Here is an 18,369-nt window from a genome sequence, read left to right on the forward strand (position 1 = left end):
AGGAGCACGTGGACAGCAGCAGAGGCCCTGCACTGTGTGGGACCAGGCTCGGGTGTGTTATCACTGAGGGAAGCCAGAGGTCAGCATTGCACTGTGTGAGCAGACTGTTGCCGTCAGCGGGGGGATATTATTGGGCCACCAAGTGTAAATAGAAGATCGGACTAATGCTGTTTTCTTGCGTGCACAAATTACGTCGCTCATTCTCCAGGACTACGGCTGCATGCGGCTGGCACCGGGGCCGCGCGTGAGGACCTGCTTTCCGACATGAGTCCCGTCGTAGTTCGGGATGCGCAGTGCGCTTTACTGCTGCTGCTGCTGCTGCTGCCTGGGACTGCTGCAGTGTAAACAAGACTGTCCAGAGACTGTCCAGAGACTGTCCGGGACTGCGACGGCGCTGTCTGCAGGGGGAAATAACAATGCTGCTCCGCTGATAAGTGACTTTTAAAGAAAATGGTGTATCTAAACCATCGATGATCTTTCTTTTTTTTAAATGCGCAACGACTTCAGTTCATCTTCTGCAGAGGAAAAAAAAAATAAAGAAAAGCTGGACTGAGCGCGCTTGAGGATTTTCTAGTTTAATCAAACTGGACATCTGCCACTCCGTCACTACTTCTGTGCAGCCACCGAACAGCCCGAATAATCTCATGGACTTTTGCCTCTTAGGAACTACTAAACTCCTTCAAGCTCCACAAAATGACTGACGACCAGGAAACCCCAGAAGCCGAGGGGGCGACTGCGTCCGGGCGCGCGACCTTGCCGCTCCGGCCGCCGTGCGAGCGCCTCTCGTGCCACAAGAGCAGCGTCTGCTCCCGGTCGTACTTCGTGGTGGTGATGGTTTTCTTTCATGTGTACATCATTAACGTGATCGCGCTGCTGTTTTACGTGCACTACAGCAGCGGGCAGGAAGACGCGAGCCGGAGTCGTGATGCTCCCGGCGGCGGCGGCGGCGGCCACCAGCGCCCCGAGACGCGGCGCGCGCCACCAAAACCCGAGTTCCTGCGAGATGCTTCCCTGACGAGGATCGAAGGAATAAGGGTGAGTAATGTAGTGGTGATGCGTCATTCTCCCCCTCTCTCTCTCTCTCTCCTTCTCTCTCCCTCTCTCTCTCTCACACACACACGGGCACCATCAAATCCCCTTCTTGACTCCTTGATTGTCCTCTCAGGTGGGACATGTCCAGAAGGTGTCATTGGTGCCAGGAAAAGTGCACGAGATGCGGACTCTCAGCCTCAAACCTCTGCTGTTCGGTAAGAAGGCGTAAAAAAAACATTTTTTTTAACCTTCATCAAACCCTCCCAGAACATTGGAGGGGGTTCAGATCAGCAAGGTTTGCATCAAATAGGCCTGAAAAGTCCCGAGGCAACTTCTCCCTCAGCCTGCACATCTGATCCAATTACAGCTTCATAGCTGACTGGGTAACGGGAAGATGTGCATCTGTGCCTAAACAATCCTGTGTGTGAATATGCAGCCTGTCATGAAGCAAAACAGAATGGAATCAATAGAATTCAATATGGTTCACATGAGGATCTTCATATTCTTTCAGAGAAGACACAATCTTTCATTTTAAAAGATGCAGTTTTCATTATCTACGGATCCCAACGTCCATTGATAACAACACATATAGTGCAGCATTGAGCCAAACATTACTTTATGTGATAAAAAAACCCTTTCAGACACTCAGAAACTAGATCAATCATTTAAAAAATCAAATTGCATCGCCAAAACAAAATGCTGCAGCATTATTGTTACAGCAATCATGAAGATTTCATGATTTTTTGGTTTCAGTAAGGATTTTTTCCTGTAGTTTCATGTAAGTGTGTGTATTTCTGCAGAGATCCCTGGGTTTCTGTCAGAGGACGAGTGCCGGGTGGTCATGCAGCTGGCGCAACTCAAGGGTCTGATGGAGAGTCAGCTGATGGTCCAGGAGGGCCAGGAGGAGCTGGCGAAGGAGCTCAACCTCAGCCCAGAGGAGATCTTTAACCTGCTCGATATCAACCAGGACGGACAGTTGCAGCTCCATGAGGTGTATGTCAGTTTGTTGACTGTGACGTAACATCCGATGGAAGTGATTGATCTTAACCCATCTCGGCTGCACCGCTGTGTGTCCAACAGATACTGACTCACTCTCGAGTGAGAGACGGCATCTGGCTCACACCGGAGAATCTTAAAGAAATCTATGCAGGCCTCAAAGCCGATAAGGATAATAATGGTAAAGCAAATTCATCAGTTCTCAGAATTCAGAAGATAATTTACTTTGAATAATTAAACCGTGTAACAGCTTTCTGCTTTTTTTGTATCAAAGAGTCGACTTACGACTTTGTTTTGTGGTGGGAAGACAACTGTTTGGTGACAGTTTTGGGTCACATGACTGAGTTAGTTTGCTGTTTCACACAGAGCAGCTACCTCTTTGCCAAGTTATTATTTTCCAATTACATTATCAGAGTTGAAAGCATGACTATGAGAGTAAATAACCTCATATGACTTATTGCCAATTGCTAAAGAATTTGCATTGCAACAGCTGTGACTGAAAGCAAATTTTCTACTATTTAAAATTTTGTTTAATTTCAGTTACTTACCTGGAAACAATATTCATTTAAACCAGAGAGCCCTGAAAACAAGGTATCTACAGTGTTTCTCATTGAACAGTAAAATCACATTTTCCCAAATTCCAAATTCTGAAAGTGTTAAAAGCATTTATTTCACAACACTTTTGGAGTGAGATACAAGTCCAAGTAAAGTATAAATTTAATGTGAACATATTTCCAACATCATGGAGCATTTAGAGCAAACTTTAAAACGTGATGTTACAAAGTGTTGTATAAAAGAGGCCTTTATCGATGATCCAAAGCACGTTTCTCATGTTTTATGTAGGTTTGCTGAGTCTGGAAGAGTTCAGACTATTGAGCAACGACGCCTTTCAGCGCTTCCTGTTGAAGCGAGGGGTGAAAAGGAGTCAGCTGGTGAGGAACAGCAGACACACCTGGCTCTATCAGGGCAAAGGAGCTCACCAGGTCCTGCAAGACCTCAAGGAGAGGTGAGTAAAACTTTTATCTTTGTTTATTTTGAGCAGTGCGCCCACACCACCAAACAAGCTTTTTTGTTTGTATTTTATTTAAAATACCAGCTGGTGAGCCATCTATTATCAATGTGCCTGATGAACATAGACTAAGAAACATGTTTCACTGTTCCTTTCTCCTGGCTCTCATGACAGAGTGACTCGTCTCACTCGGCTTCCGCCCACCTTGGTGGACCTCAGCGAGCCGCTCCAGGTGGTGCGCTATGAAGAGGGGGGCCACTACCACGCCCACCATGACAGCGGCCCCGTCTACCCCGAAACGGCGTGCACGCACACACGCCTCGCGGCCAACACCTCCACTCCGTTCGAGACGTCGTGCAGGTAAAACGGTCTCTGAGATCACTAGCGCCGTGTTTCTCCACACACTTGTGACTGCTCCAGGTGTAATTCCGTCCGTCTGAGTCTTTACTGACGCGCCCATCGTGGAAGCTGGCATGTTAGTTTGTGCGACTCCATCAACTCGATGACATTTTTTTGTGCTCGCCACTTGCTTGCAGAGTGTTGCTGTGCGTTTGTTTGTGTACTGTTTGTTTGCACCATACATGTGTGTGTCAATTTAAATCTGTGTTGCACACTTAGGTACATCACAGTTCTCTTCTACCTGAACTCTGTTGATGGGGGCGGGGAGACCGCATTCCCTGTGGCAGACAACAGGACCTATGACGAAGTGGTGCGTAATAGTGTCTGGGTCTGGAAATGTGAAGAGAGAGTCCTGCAGAAGTATTGTTGTGCTTTACTGTGCATGTCTTTCATATCTGTGTGAACTCACTCGTGTGTCAGTGAGTGCATGGGCTCGGCGCGAGGCAAGTCGGCGTCGCTGAGTGCGACCGTGTGTGTTTTAGTCTCTGATACAGAACGAGGTGGATCTGTTGGACACCAGAAGAAATTGTGACAAGAGCAACCTGAGGGTGAAGCCGACCAAAGGGACGGCTGTTTTCTGGTACAACTACCTTTCTGATGGAAGAGGTGAAGGACAATTCACAATGTTGATGAAAAAAAAAGAAGTGGATGCAGTTAGAAAGCTTACAGTTTTCTGGTATACACGTTTTGTCCCAACAGTAATCTCATGATGGTTTCAGATTAAAGTTAGAAGTTCACCATATGGACAGAGTATCAGGAGATTTTGAGTTAATCCATTTTATTGGTTTGCTGGTATTAGATGAAAGGTCAATGGACCACTGCCGACGTCACAATTTATAGACGAATACACAAGGATGTCTTCCTTTTCTGATTGTTTATCTGATTATTCTTATGCCGTTTTAGAATTCAGTGAGTTTTCTTGATGCAGAGTGACGACTTTCTGAATGATATTATTTGAATGTATTTGAAAAAAAATGCTTATAAGTTCTTTTTTTTTCCCCATCAGGCTGGGTTGGGGAGCAGGATGAATATGCTCTGCATGGAGGTTGTGTGGTCACCCGTGGAACTAAGTGGGTTGCCAATAAATGGATCAACATTGATCCAGATTACCAGCGGCAGGCTCGGTATCAGCAGTTGGTGTCACAGCAGCCAGAGGAAGAGGATGATGAAGGTCTGACTCTAAACACAGAAGTACAGAGTCCCAGCATCCATCAGGACCTGTAACTCATACACCAAATTTATATTTAAGAAAATCTTCCAAGCCTTTCTCAGTCTTCTGCACAATGTTTTTAGTAACATCCTCCGTGACCGGTTTGAAGAGACACGATTTATTCAGGGAACGAGGTCACAGTGGGTTTATGCAACAGGAAAGAGACGACTTTGTTGAATAATGTTTTGGTATTGCTATCCTTTGATTTTTCATCTACTGTAATTTCCCCTTTTTGGATTGTTGCACTAGAAACTCTTATGAAAGAGTTTGGACCTGAAGACTGCTTACCTTTGCATGTTTAACCTTCACTCATTTTACTGTTGCTGTAAGCAACAATTGCACTTGAAAACTGAAATGACAGTTGTTAGCATTTCAATGTCCCGTCTTGTTATTGCTGCCATAACCAAAAAAACAACAAAAAAAGACGCACACTTTCAGTGTGATGCATGTTGCCTTGTTTTTGTTCTTTGAATTAAGATTTTTTTCTAGGTGAATGCACAACACATTGAATTGCACAAAAATACTGTCTAGATGTTCAGATCTCATTGTATTTATTTATTTATTATGTACTTCCTTAAAATGCACTGTCTCACTCTACCACACTGAATAAAGTTGAGAGGATCCCATCTGTCTTCAGTGTTGGTTTTCCTTTGACATGACCTAAACACAAAAGCTATAAATATTACGTAATTCAAGTAGAAGTCAGTTATTTATTTCACTCCATTAATTTGACAAAAAAGACCATTTCTGAATAGAATAGAATAGAATACAATACAGTTGGTCTTGTTCCCTGAGTCCACACTTGTTTCCTCTTTGGGAGAAGACGTTAAAGTTTTGTGCTGCTGTTCATTTCCTGTAATGAAACCGTAAAATTACGTTACTGAAATAGCATTTTCATTTTTTTAATTTAAAGGCACAGGATGGAAAGTGATGCTGCTTCTGTGCACTGAGAGTATACAATAAAATTTTGTGTACTGTTGGTTTTGTGGTTCATTCTTCCATTTCTGTTGTCATTATGGACTGAGAAGACTCACTGCCCATACAGTACGATTCAGCAAATAAACATAATGATTGTTATTTCACTTAATCAAATTTTCTTGAATTTGAACAAAAAAGGTTTATTTGGATTGTCAGTCAATGGAAAGCAGCAGTAGCATGATGTGATTCTAATAAGTTCCAGTGGTTTAGCATGCACTGAGGGCACTTGTGTTTCAGTTTTGGCCTCTTCAGCTGAATCCTGAACATCAGCTTAACACACTCACCAGTGACGGTTCATATCTGGGGAAAGCTGTCGCTCCACGGTGGTTCAGACAGTAGAGCACGGCGTCATGAACAGAAGCAAAGAGCTGTCTCTTTGTGATTGTCTCCGAGAAGAAACCACCACGCTCCAACTGCTCCACAACAGAAGCTGAAAAGAAGAAAGGCATTTTACAGAAAAAAAACAAAGAATATTCAGTCGAGCTTGAAGGAACTAAAAATGCAGCTTACCTTGACAACCAGCTATGTAGATGTCCACATCAATCTCACTGAAATCCAGGAAAATCTGTAATTAGAAAAGAAAAAAAAACTCATAAATACTTTGAGAGCAAGCCAAGAAATTATCTGTATGACAGTAAATCAACCTTATTTGTTCATTTATTGATCAATATACATGTGTTTTAAAATGACTGGAAGCTTATACACTTATAATATAGCGACACAAGTCCTCAATTTGAAAATGATTGAAAACAGTCATAGTTTTTTTTTTCCAATTGTGGCTTGTTTAACTCAAAAAACTAGAATAAAAAAAACTTCTGACAACCTTATAATGCAGCTGTTCAGTAGAAAGTGATGATCTACATTTGTAGTTCTCAAATAATTTTAAAGTATTGATATAAATATAAATATTGTAAAAACAATCCTTTAAGAATATCTTGTTGCAGCGATGGACCATTAGATACATGTTTGTTCTGGAAGTATGTTCTCTGATTGATTATCTATTAGACATTTAAATCATGACATACTGACGTGTTCATACTCACATTTTTCATGGTCTTGATAGCCACAGTGTCTATAAAGTTAGCCGTGGAGAGGTCAAGGATGATGGAGTGAATATCCCAGGTCCACTTTCCTAAAGACCCAAGAGAGACTCGCTCCAGGTCTCGGCTCAGGGTGTCCTCGCTGCTGGAGCCAAGAGTGGTGGTGTCCTCGTCCTGCAGCTCTGACATCCAACCCAAACTAGTGCAATCTGGATCCCCACCTTTCAGGTACTCCCATCTGGCCTGACCATCTGGCGTCCTGGGGGTGGTGGGGATGACGAACACAGTACCATTTTCCCGTTCAGTCCAGCCCCGCTCCTCCTGCTCTTCCTCCTCTGTATCAGTCCCGTCTCCCAGTCTGTCCCTCCAGCAGCCGGCCTCTCCCTCCACAGAGAACTCCGGCAGACCAGACAGCTTCATAGCTTCCCTTTGTGCACGTCTCTTAGGGGTAGTCAGTGAAACAAAGCATTTTACTTATGGTACAGGACTTAAAAGTTGGGTTAATATTGATTTCTAAAGAAAATAAAACATTACGGATGTTTAATCACGGTTTCCAATATTACCTCTCTCTTAGCTTGTCTCTTCGCCCGTCTCTCAGCTCTCCTTTGTCTGCGCTTCTGCTTGGCCTCCTGCCTCCTTTTATAAATAATCATTTTACTGATGTCGAGTCCACTCTAGGAAAGAAAAGAAATCAAAACACCCGTGTAATGAAATTCAATTAAAAGGTTGCTGCTTTGGGGGAACAAATGACATTTTGCAATTTTAGTAAAAGTATCAAGTCAATAACCAGTAGAGAGAAAAAATATTATGTGAAATAGTATGTAAATTATTACGTGAGCTTTAGCAAAGAACAGTATTTGAGTTTTCATAATTATATGCTAAGGGTCACATTTTAGACTAAATTACACATTTTAATACAGTGGTCTGACACTGTTTTAAAAAGGAAGAAAACATGCTCATGTATTAGAGCAATAGACAATTGTCTACCATAAGAATATTGACTAGCTGTTGTTCAAGCCTTCAGCTCTTGATTGTGAGAGAGCAAACCTTTTCTTTCAGGGCCTCGAGGTAGAGTTCTGCATTAGCAAAGTAAACTGTAGAAGAGGAGCGGAATATAGTGACGCCTGGGATCTCCTTCACCTGTCAAACAGGGCAATGTCATCACTTGTCTTTGAGTTTTGAGTTAGTAAAGAGGAGCTTTGATTCGTGGTTTTAAACCTTTGATCTCACCTCTCTGTGCGTCTCCATATCGACATACAGTTCTGTACCGGGAACATTTCCTAAGACGGAGTATGTGGGCCTGAAAAATGAACAAAAAAAAAGAAAAGATGCTTCATGTAGTCTTGAGATGAGGGTGTATCTTAATGAGCAGTGGATGAATCTCACAGCTGAGCTCTGAAGATAACTGTGAACAGAGCAAAGGTGATGGATGCGGCCAGACCCAGATCCAGATTGAGGAGCAGTGTTGATACCCATGTGACCAGCCACACCACCTGGGTGATGAAAGACGACACTGCTTGAGGATGTTTTTAACAATGTAGTAGATATACATACTCCACACATAATTTATTCATCTTCTCACCAGATCGATCTTGCTGCTCCTCCACAGGGTGATAATGTCGGAGTACTGCTTGAACATGCCCTTCAGATTCACAAAAACAATCGCTGCAAGGACAGCCTGAAACAACACAAGCAATTTAGATAGAACACGCTCATGTGAAGTGTATGACTTGACAATAAATCTGTAATGTGTCATAAATTTTAACTATAAATCATTTGAACCTTTGGCAGCTCCTGGAAAAGTGTTCCCAGTTTCAGTATTGTCACCAACACAATTAGAGCTGAAGCCACTCCCGCCATCTGTGTGAGGAATGCAGAGTTTATGATGAGTTTTTACTTTGCAAGTTATGCTTATCAAGGACATACTTGTTTCACATTCACAATGCAATTATTGCTTATCTATTGTGCATAATTTATGTGTGATTGTGAAGCTGTTTGTAGTTTTGTTGACTCACTTGTGTTTTGCCTCCGGTTGTCTCTTGGATTAGACTTCGGGACATGGAGGGGCAGACAGCGAAGCACTGAAAAAAGCCTCCCACTGCATTGCTGAGACCCAATGCCACAAGCTCCTGCAGCAGCATGGAAATAAACAAAACATGAAAGTCGCTTTACACAAGGAATCCGCTTGTTTTTTTAACAATGAGTTCTGGTTCACCTGGTTGCTGTCCACTTTGTATCCGTGCTTCAGTGCAAACGTTTTGCCGAGAGAAATAGATATAGCGTAGCCAACAATTGCCAGTGCAAAAGCATCTCCAATAACTTCACCAAAAATGCTCACATCCGGTGCAGTGGGAGAACTTAAACTGATAAAAGAAGAATAAACAGGAAACCAGCTGTTAATGTCACTGCGAATATTACTCAGCCAATAAATACATTAGCGTATGTAAAATTAATTTCTTACCCACTAGGAATTTCTCCAACAACTTCAATGCTGTAGTTGCCGTTCAAATGTGCGTAGTATGATATCAATGTACCTGCCACAATCTGAAAGAAACAAGTGCAACAATGAGATCATAAACACACATAAACAAAGGTGAAGGGAACAGCACGATCCAAACTTTAAATGTCAATAATTAGAAGCTCGTCAGTCATTAGACAAAGGAGGATGTAATTATTAGCCCTAAAGTAGTTTTCGCTGTGAACTGTGGAAACACAGTGGCCCCAGAACTCCTGCTGATTCAGCTGCTTATTTCCACCGTGTCTATGCTTTTTTCACTACATTAGTGTCAGCGTCAGCACGGATACTATAAAGAGAGACCGGGGAGTGTGTTCCCATGTCAACTGACAGTGATTAGCTCCATTGGGACAGGCACTGGGAGCTTTGACCCGAGGACTGAGTTGAGTTCCTTGGCTGCAGTCAACAGAACCACAGTCACAGCGCTGACCGCCAGTGTGGGAAGATGAGTGTGTGGCAGCTGTGAAAAAACTTCCTTCAGAGTCTGAAAATAAAGAGAAGGAAAAACAGAGAGCTGTTATTGCTGAGCTTTTATGCATTTTATGAAATGCACAAAGTGTAAAATACAGTAAAAAAAAAAAAAGTAAATTGAAATTAATAAATAAATAGATAAAAAGAAAAATGGCAGAGGCAAATGGGACAGCACACTCTTCTGTCAGTATAGATACTTAAATTATAGATTTGGTCATATCCGGTCAAGCTGTACTAACACAGATGAAACATCTAGGTCAGCAACGTTCAATCAATATGTGATAGCACTCACATACACCAGTGACAGGGGACCACTAAAGCGTGGCGCTGAAACTCCAAAGATGTACTTCAGTTGCCCCCCCACAGCATGGACGGCGGCTGCCGTCGTGTAGGCCCGCACAAGAGGTTCAGACAGGTATGTTCCCACAAATCCAAACTTTACCACACCCAGGAGTACCTGCAAAACACAACCATTAATGCGTGTGTGTGTTTGTAGAGGAGCCGTAAAATAGGATACAGCTAATTAGGCGAGGTTTTTTATTTTGCAAACCTGAATAAGTCCTCCGAGAACAGTCGTGGCAGCAGCCACCTGGACCCTGTACGCATCCCGTGCAGAAATATCCACCTCTGTGGTGATGTTAGTCCCATTGCTTTTGAGGAAGTCCCCATCTGGAGCAAGCCTCTCTGTCACACTCCCAACCATGATACTCAACACAGTAAAAGTACCTGAACACAAGAAACACAACGGTATGCTTACTGTTCTTAATACAATGACCGTTATGCTATTTTTGATTTCCACTTCTCACCAATTGAAATATGACGTGACGTCCCAAAGAAAAAGTAGATCAATGCCGGATAGAGGGATGTGTAGAGTCCAAATACAGGAGGTAGTGAAGCCAACAATGAATATGCCATGCCTGTGGATGGGAATTTTGTTGAACCAAATATAAACAGGTATGAAGAGCTGTGCTTTCTGTAGAACCACTAATCAGAAAAATGTTTTCCATCAGGACCATCAAATTCAGCAACTTGCCAACCACTTTATTCAGGTACACTTTCAAAGGTTAATGTTATCCAGTACATGACCTCGGCCATGCATTCTGCATGTTCAGTTGTACTTAATAAAGTGGCTGATCTGTGCATAGAGTCTGCGTGTGACAAAACAGACAAAAATCTGAACAGTACACATATTAGAATACTGAGATCCATTATGAGATTGTTTCTAGAATGATAAATATGTTTACTGAGATGCAGGAGACTTCTTCCATACCTTGAGGCAGGTGCATTATACCAACACTAATTCCGGAGACCAGGTCTGGCATCCCATAGTCCCACACTGAGTACTTAGGCAGCCAGTATAACACAGGAAAGCTGCTCATTAACGTCCGCTTCAGTTTGGGTACGGTACATCTGGGAGGGATGTAAAGCAAACATTAATGTCAGCATCCTTTCTTGGCATGCTGCTTTAGGATAATTGGCCTCAAAATAATAAAACTTTGATGAGTTTGTCTTACCTGACTGAATTTTTCAGGCGCTCAGTTACAGTACATTGGCTGTCAGAGTATGTTTTTCTCTGTGTTACCTCTTCCAGTCTCTGCTCGTCCAGCACTTCCCTCTCCACTCTGTATTTTCCAAGTCTGCGTTTGGAGTCCATTGGGCTGAAAACTCAGTGTGAGTTCAGTTGTTTGCCTCTTTATAAATTTAAGCTCAGATTTATTTCAATCTCTTGTTTGCTGAAATCATTCCACAAAGTCGAGCTGCTGCAAAGCCTCTGTCAAAACAGCACCTACACCTGCATATGTACACTATGCTACCTAATGGTTAACCATGGTTCGGATGTTGTGGGCAGGGCCTCTGCATTACAATGATGAATGGGCACAAAATACAAACACGTAAGTATGGTTAGAAAGAGGAAAAAGATTAACTTCACTCATTTCCTGTGAGTGTTTCCAGTCTCTTTTCCCATGCAACAGCAGAAGTGATGCTAATGAACCATGAAACGCCACGGCTTCTACAAGGCCAGCTGGTTCTGTCTGGCTACTTTTTAACAAAGTTTGTCAAATTCTGAAGTGACTTCTCCTAAAAATCAACCAATTACATGTTGGAAAATTAGGTTAATAAGCACAATTACCAGTACTTAAAAAAACTTTTGTTCATCTAATGTTCTTTGCAGTTTTGACATCATAGTGCAACAAAAGAATGTCTTTAGTTTTGACATATGTGGAGCAACAGTATATCTACTGGGCCTTTAAGAGACCGCCATCATGAAATCTGAATCCGTGGTGAGAGCAATGATTCAGTCATTCCACAGTGTCATACACGTGACCATGGCAAACAAACTGGGGAAGAGAATTACCCCAACTGAAGTACAATGCCATGCCAGCGAGTCAAATTATCAATCACCGCACTATTAAGAGCATTCCGGACTGCAACTGGTTCAAAACTTTCTTATTTCTGACGACTTAAACCTTTGTGACCCACTTGTGTGTTCCCCAGCACGATCTATTTTTGGGCTGGCAGCTCAGAGGGCAGCAGCCATGGAGGGGCCAAATGCCTTTCCCTTGCGTTTGCTCAGACCTCTTTCACCCTGGTCAGTAACATCAAAAACACATGTAGCCTGATGAAAAACATGGATGTTGACTGGTCTGTTTAGACAGAAGAACACGACTGAGCTTCTGAAGCCTGGAGGAGCTTATGATTTTGGTAAGATTCTTTTCAAGCACGATTTTACTGTTTGATATATTCTACTCTGTTAGTTGAGTTTACTTGCACAAATTGATAATATTGCTGATGCTTGTAAAAGTGTGAACCCATTTATTTGCTTTGTTGTTGTAACAGAGATTGTCAGAATGACTTAATGAGACCTAAATAGCTGTTTCTGGTATCATATTGATCTTGTTTGAAATATTCTTTAACTTTTATTTAATACCGTGAACCATTATACTGAGTAGTCATTGCGTAGTCTAAATTTATTTGTAGTTGCGCAACAAGCAAGTCCCATTCTGGTTTGTACTTATGGTACTGCTGTTTAACTACTAAAAACTTCTCTGTTGCCTTTTTGTTTTTCAGAGACAACATTGTTAGTATTTCAAGTTGAAGTTTTGTTAATAGAATTTTTTTTTAACAAGTTTTTTTTATTTTTTAAATACAAATGGATCTTACCGCCAAACATGGACTGGTGCTGCTTGAGCAGCTGAGGAAGATGAGGGAGATTGAGCATCTGACCGACGTGGTGTTGGTGGCTGAGGGCATCAGTTTTCCCTGCCACAGGGTCATCCTGTCAGCCTTCAGTCCATACTTCCGTGTCATGTTTACCTGTGGTTTGCGTGAGTGCAACAACAGAGAAATATTTCTGCGCGACACTCCTGCCGACAGCCTGGCCCTCCTCTTGAACTACATGTACTGTTCAGATCTTCCCCTCACTAATGCCAATGTGCAAGGCATTTCCATTGCTGCTTTTCTTCTGCAGATGGACGATGTGTTCAGTCGCTGTCAGATGCACATGATGGAAAACATGGATGCCTCCAATTGTCTTGGTGTGTATTACTTTGCTCGTGACCTTGGGGTAGAGGAGCTTGCTGACAACGCCCAGCGCTTCTTGAGGCAGCACTTTGTCCAAGTTTGCCAGAATGAAGAGATCTTGGAGCTCGAGGCCCATCAGCTTGGAAAACTCTTAGCATCCGATGATCTGAATGTCACACGAGAAGAAACCATTTTGGATGTGGTGCTTCGCTGGGTCAAACATACCACTCTGATGGATGGAGAACTCCGTCACCGTCATCTTCCAGAGCTCCTGAGGAAGGTTCGTCTTCCACTGATAAACCCGGACTACTTAAAAGAGGCAATGAGGAGAAACACGGCCCTGCTGGCTGACGCTGAATGCCTGGAGATGGTGAATGACGCCCTGCAGATCACAGCCATGCACCCCTCAGCTGCCCCGCGCAAGCTGAAGCTGCGGTATGGCATGGAGACCACGGATCTGCTGCTCTGCATTGGCAACGACGGTGGTGGGATCAGGTCAAGATACGGCAACTACGCAGAGCGCAGCTTTTGCTACGCTCCATCCACAGGCCGTAGCTACTACATTACTTCACCTCGCTATGGAGAAGCTCTGGGATACGTGTGTGCTGGGATTGTGACAGAAAAGAATGACATTATAGTAGCAGGAGAGGCAAGTGCGCGCAGGATGGCAAGACAGAAAGACATGAACGTTGAGATCTTCAGGTAAAAAAGACTTTCAGTGACACACTTGACAATGCAACATGTGCTTGCCCAACCCCGACTGATTGTTTTGAGTTTCCAGATACAAAGTGGAGGCCCAAGGAAGTTGGGAGCGCTTAACATCTGCAGAGTACCGTGATTCTTATGCTCTCGGATCACTGGGCGATACTCTTTACCTACTGGGTGGGCAGATGAGGCTGAAGAATCAATTTCTCATCACAAATTGTGTCGAGCGATGGTCTCTGCAGGGCGGACCGTGGAGGAGTGCTGCACCCCTTCCCATGCCTTTGGCCCACCACAGTGTGGTCCAAATGAAAGATCGCCTTTACGTGATAGGCGGACGAACCCCACAGGTGATGCAAAAAAACTGACATCTGCATTTAGTCTGATCCCCTGCAAAATGAGAAATATTGCACACTTTTTTTTTACAATGAAGGCTTGAACTGCATCTAAATGTAGCTCCTCTCTGGATGCCTTTCTCTGTTTTGTTACACCGCCCCTCCTTTTCAACCTTCCAGTCATACCGGACGGATGATGAGCCCGACCGTCTTAGCAACCGCCTCCTGGAGTATGATCCAAACACAAACAAGTGGACAGAGCTCGGTCCAATGAAGTACTCAAAGTACCGCTGCAGTGCTGTGGTACTAAATGGGGAAATTTATGTCATGGGTGAGATTACTTGTGTTGCTCTGCTTCATTTCTCAGAATTGAATCAATTGAAATGTAATAATGTTCCAGAAAATCTTTGTCTGAGAATAATTGTGCTTGGCAACCTTGGGTTTTTGCAGGAGGTATTGGATGCGATGGTGTGGACCATGGGCAGTCACGCCACTGTCTGGACGCTGTAGAGATCTACAATCCAGATGGAGATTACTGGAGGGATGGCCCTTCACTCCCATGCTCTCAGCTCTCACTGCGCACTAATGCATCCAATGCAGGCGTGGTGGCAGGGAAGATTTATGTGTGTGGATATTATAAAGGGGCAGGTGATTAAAGAATTCCACTGAGAGTGTCTTTGAATATATCTTTTTTCTGATTTGAATAAATTACTTATCTGTTTCTTTATACTTCTCAGATCGTCACGATGATATTACAAAAGACATTCTGGAGCTGGATCCATGGGAGAACCGGTGGACAGTGGTGGCTCGGCGTGCACTGATGCATGACAATTATGATGTCTGCTTAGTGGCGAATCTCAACCCCAGGGGGCTGATGTCCCCACCTGCAGACTTAGTGAAACTGTGACAGGGCTGTCAGTCAGACTAAAGTGTGTTTGCAAAAAGTCAGTGATGGAATGTAATTATTAATCACTGAAGCACTTATTGCTGAGCTAAAGGCTTTAAAACTCCATGCAGAAAACATCTCGGTGGTCTGTATGACATGTAGTCATGGTCAATGTCTTACTTGCACACTGGAAGGCAGATAAGTAATATGTAAATACAGTATGTGTATTGTTTTTGATTTCATTTGGTAACATCTGCTGAAAGAAATGTAGCTGTGAGGAAAATATCTGATGACAACACAAGCAACAGATTTTTTCTGACAGCCATAAATGAGTTACAAAGTTGAACACATGGCTTTCATAAAAGTTAGACTTAGAATATGAAAATACAGAAAAGACAAAAAAAAAATCAAATTGATACTGGCACATTTAGTACACGTTTAAAAATGTTAGATTTTATATAGCTGTCTCCATTTTGTTATTCAAGGTATGCTTGCTAAAGCAGAATAAAAATGTTTTTGCAAAACAGGTGCCTGTGTCATTCTTTGCAGCATATCTGTACCAATTTGAGCATAGATTTACGATGCACACTCAATAAGACCTACAAATAGCCATGTTTAGTCCACGTTTAATCTGTCTATATATTGAGAATTACATATTAGGCTTTATTAGAATATGTAGCTTGCAGCAGTTGAATGAGATTGCAGTTTTTAAACATAAGTCTTACTGAAGTCTTACATATGTCCTTACTGAACATACAAGAATAGCAGCTATCCATCCTAACAAGAGCACATTGTTTCAAATGGTCAGGAATTTAACAGGAGGCCACGAAACATAGTATTATATATTTTTTTCAGTTTATTTCAAGAAGTCAAGTCAGAAGACAAAGTAGTTTCGACAGTTGAACATCTTCAAATAACGTGTACACTTTTTTTAATGAAGGAAAAAAATGAAAAGTGTAAACCTGTTGTGCTTTGTGGATCATGTTTTGAAAACACAGAACTCATTAATGTAGACACAACTGATGAACCTTTCAACAGAACAGATGTCAAGACTGATATTTAGCATAGTAAAAAGCATTCGTGTTCCCCTGCGCTCCCCATTGCTGTGACTTTTACTTGACCTCTAAAGGTCTACATCTGAATCATTTGTTTCAAACAACTGCCAGACGCCCACCGGCGCCACTAAAGCCCTGCTGCTGCTCTCTGCTGTCAGCTTCTCTACAATGGGCGTGACATCTTGGAGACCGATAGGACTGTTGCTTTCCTGTGACCAGTAAGGTGTGACGTAGCATCTTGTAGCTTTTCTGTTCCTGGTCTCCCTCCTCAGCGGGATCAGACTGTCTGGTGAGAGGCAGTCCTGACCCCTGTTCAGTTGCTGCTTGTTCTGATTTGTGAATGGTTGACTGTTTTCATCTGGGACGGTGCACTTACTCCTTTGCAAGAGCCCCACAGGCCACTGCTTGAGCCTCCTCCTAGTTCTCTGAGTAGTTTTCCTCATTCCAGTGATGCTGCTATTAAGCTGAAGGGAACCCTCAAGCTGATTTTGCTCAAGGTTTTGTGATACAGGTGTGAGCTGTGTACCTTCGTGCTTGTTTTCCTGCATAATGTTGACCACTGACTGCAGCAGCAGTGGGGACGTTTGGATGCCACTTTCCATCACTTGCTCAGTGTTGGGCTTGAAGAATTTCAGTGAGACTAAAGTGCTGAGATGCTCCAGGGCCTTTTCAAGCATGCGCCGCTCTCGTTCCTGTTCCTCTTTCAGACCCTCCAGGTTCTTCTGCAGGATCTGATAAATCCTCTCTGTTTGCAGGGTCACTTTATTTACCACGGTGTCAAACTGCTGGGAAATTTCATTTTGGAGATGTGTCAAATTATGTTGCACTGAAAACAACAAGTAAAATGGAAGATAAATGTTATTATGACATGAAAAAAATTCATACATAAGATAATAACACTTAAATCATCATAGCATGGAAAAGAAATCCGATTTGAAGTGACAACACTGTACGTTTGGTGATAGGATAAAGAGCACCATCTGCTGGTGAAAAGTATTACCGGTAATTGTTTATGCTACCAAATAAATCAGTGTTTCTGAATGAACAAAACATCTTTAATAGTTTCCAAAACAACTGATTTTATTTTAAACTCACATGTTGATGTTAACTTGTCAAGTTTTTCTAGTATAGTTTGACACACAGCTGCATTCTGTTCTGTGCCAACCAGCTGTTGAATCTGAAAAATAAAACAAAGACCCAAACAAACATTACAGTTATACTACTTTATCTATCAAAAACATTTAAAGTAAGAAATCAAAATTATGTAACTAAAAAAACTCAGCAGCTGGAAGCCTCCTTACTCACGTTGTTGAGGGTTTCTCTAATGTTTTCACATTCTTTCATTAAAAGCTCCCTGTTAAGAAAACAACAGGAACCACATAATTTATGGTATCCTGTCTTATGTATGAACTCAAACAACTTTTCAATTCCATCTGTTTAAAAAGACCAACCCTTCAGTTTTCTCTTTTGCCTTTTTCTTGTCCTCTTCAAATTTATCCAGTATCCATGAAGTTCTGGTTTTGTCCTTCGGGTCTCCAAACAGCAAAGGTTTAGACAGGTAAGTGCTCAAAACAGTGTGGTCACTCCCCTGAGCAATCGCAAAATGTAGAGGTGAAATTACATTAAGAGAGGTGTTCATTTTTCTATTATGAAAGATTATTGCACAGTAAATCTTCACTTAAGGAGCATTCCCATACACATCTTTACTGGTGTTTTTCCTCTGAAGGATTTATGTTCATGTGTTACTTATAGCCTGCCCTATATTAACATTGTATATATAAATATATTGTTGCTTTACCACCACCAACAACAAGTACCATCAGATGAAAATAAGAAAACTTCACCTCTTGTGAACCCTGCTGGGCATTCCTGGACGATAAACACAAATCCTGAGATGTACTCTGAGAATTTTCAAGCCACAACTGGGAGTCTGTCAAGCTGGAGAAGCTGCTGACAGCCACGTTTCTGTTCATCCATTTATTCCCACAAGATGAATTTGAAATGAGCAGAGAAAAAGAATTGGGTTTAGTTGCACAGCAAAACTCCACGAATTCATAACAATAAAACAAAGCTTAGGGTTTTCTGAGACACTACTAACAACAGCCTCATATATCCATGTGGGTAAGTAATCCCAACATGTATATATGTATAGCTGTTCTTAAAAAGCTACAGGATGCATGTTTGAGTGAGGGTACACATTAGCTACCTGCTTCCACTTG

The 18,369-nt window shown here is 42.3% G+C and overlaps 3 protein-coding genes across 3 annotated transcripts; 2 read left to right on the forward strand and 1 right to left on the reverse strand.

Moving 5' to 3' along the window:
• Positions 1-613: 613 nt before the first annotated feature.
• On the forward strand, positions 614-5,278 carry p4htmb (prolyl 4-hydroxylase, transmembrane b). The gene is made up of 9 exons (XM_030092821.1): positions 614-1,035; positions 1,166-1,247; positions 1,833-2,023; positions 2,113-2,209; positions 2,872-3,034; positions 3,212-3,397; positions 3,656-3,746; positions 3,919-4,042; positions 4,443-5,278. Exons 1-9 carry the CDS (start codon positions 694-696, stop codon positions 4,658-4,660), a joined length of 1,494 nt encoding a protein of 497 aa, XP_029948681.1. The 5' UTR covers positions 614-693; the 3' UTR covers positions 4,661-5,278.
• slc26a6l1 (solute carrier family 26 member 6, like 1) lies at positions 5,035-11,304 on the reverse strand. The gene is made up of 19 exons (XM_030091047.1): positions 11,165-11,304; positions 10,921-11,060; positions 10,457-10,567; positions 10,201-10,376; positions 9,943-10,107; positions 9,511-9,663; positions 9,126-9,208; positions 8,880-9,027; positions 8,680-8,793; positions 8,447-8,524; positions 8,247-8,342; positions 8,051-8,157; positions 7,895-7,964; positions 7,712-7,804; positions 7,228-7,338; positions 6,668-7,105; positions 6,135-6,189; positions 5,909-6,054; positions 5,035-5,040 (listed from the first exon to the last, which is right to left on the reverse strand). The coding sequence occupies exons 1-19, from the start codon at positions 11,302-11,304 to the stop codon at positions 5,035-5,037; spliced, it is 2,430 nt and encodes an 809-aa protein (XP_029946907.1).
• A 916-nt stretch (positions 11,305-12,220) lies between these two features.
• Positions 12,221-15,554, forward strand: kbtbd12 (kelch repeat and BTB (POZ) domain containing 12). Its single transcript, XM_030092820.1, has 6 exons — positions 12,221-12,353; positions 12,720-13,874; positions 13,954-14,224; positions 14,390-14,540; positions 14,660-14,857; positions 14,947-15,554. The coding sequence occupies exons 2-6, from the start codon at positions 12,802-12,804 to the stop codon at positions 15,114-15,116; spliced, it is 1,863 nt and encodes a 620-aa protein (XP_029948680.1). The 5' UTR covers positions 12,221-12,353; positions 12,720-12,801; the 3' UTR covers positions 15,117-15,554.
• The last annotated feature ends 2,815 nt before the right edge of the window (positions 15,555-18,369 follow it).

The sequence above is a fragment of the Salarias fasciatus genome, chromosome 5, assembly GCF_902148845.1.
Source record: "Salarias fasciatus chromosome 5, fSalaFa1.1, whole genome shotgun sequence".
Lineage (NCBI taxonomy): Eukaryota > Metazoa > Chordata > Actinopteri > Blenniiformes > Blenniidae > Salarias > Salarias fasciatus.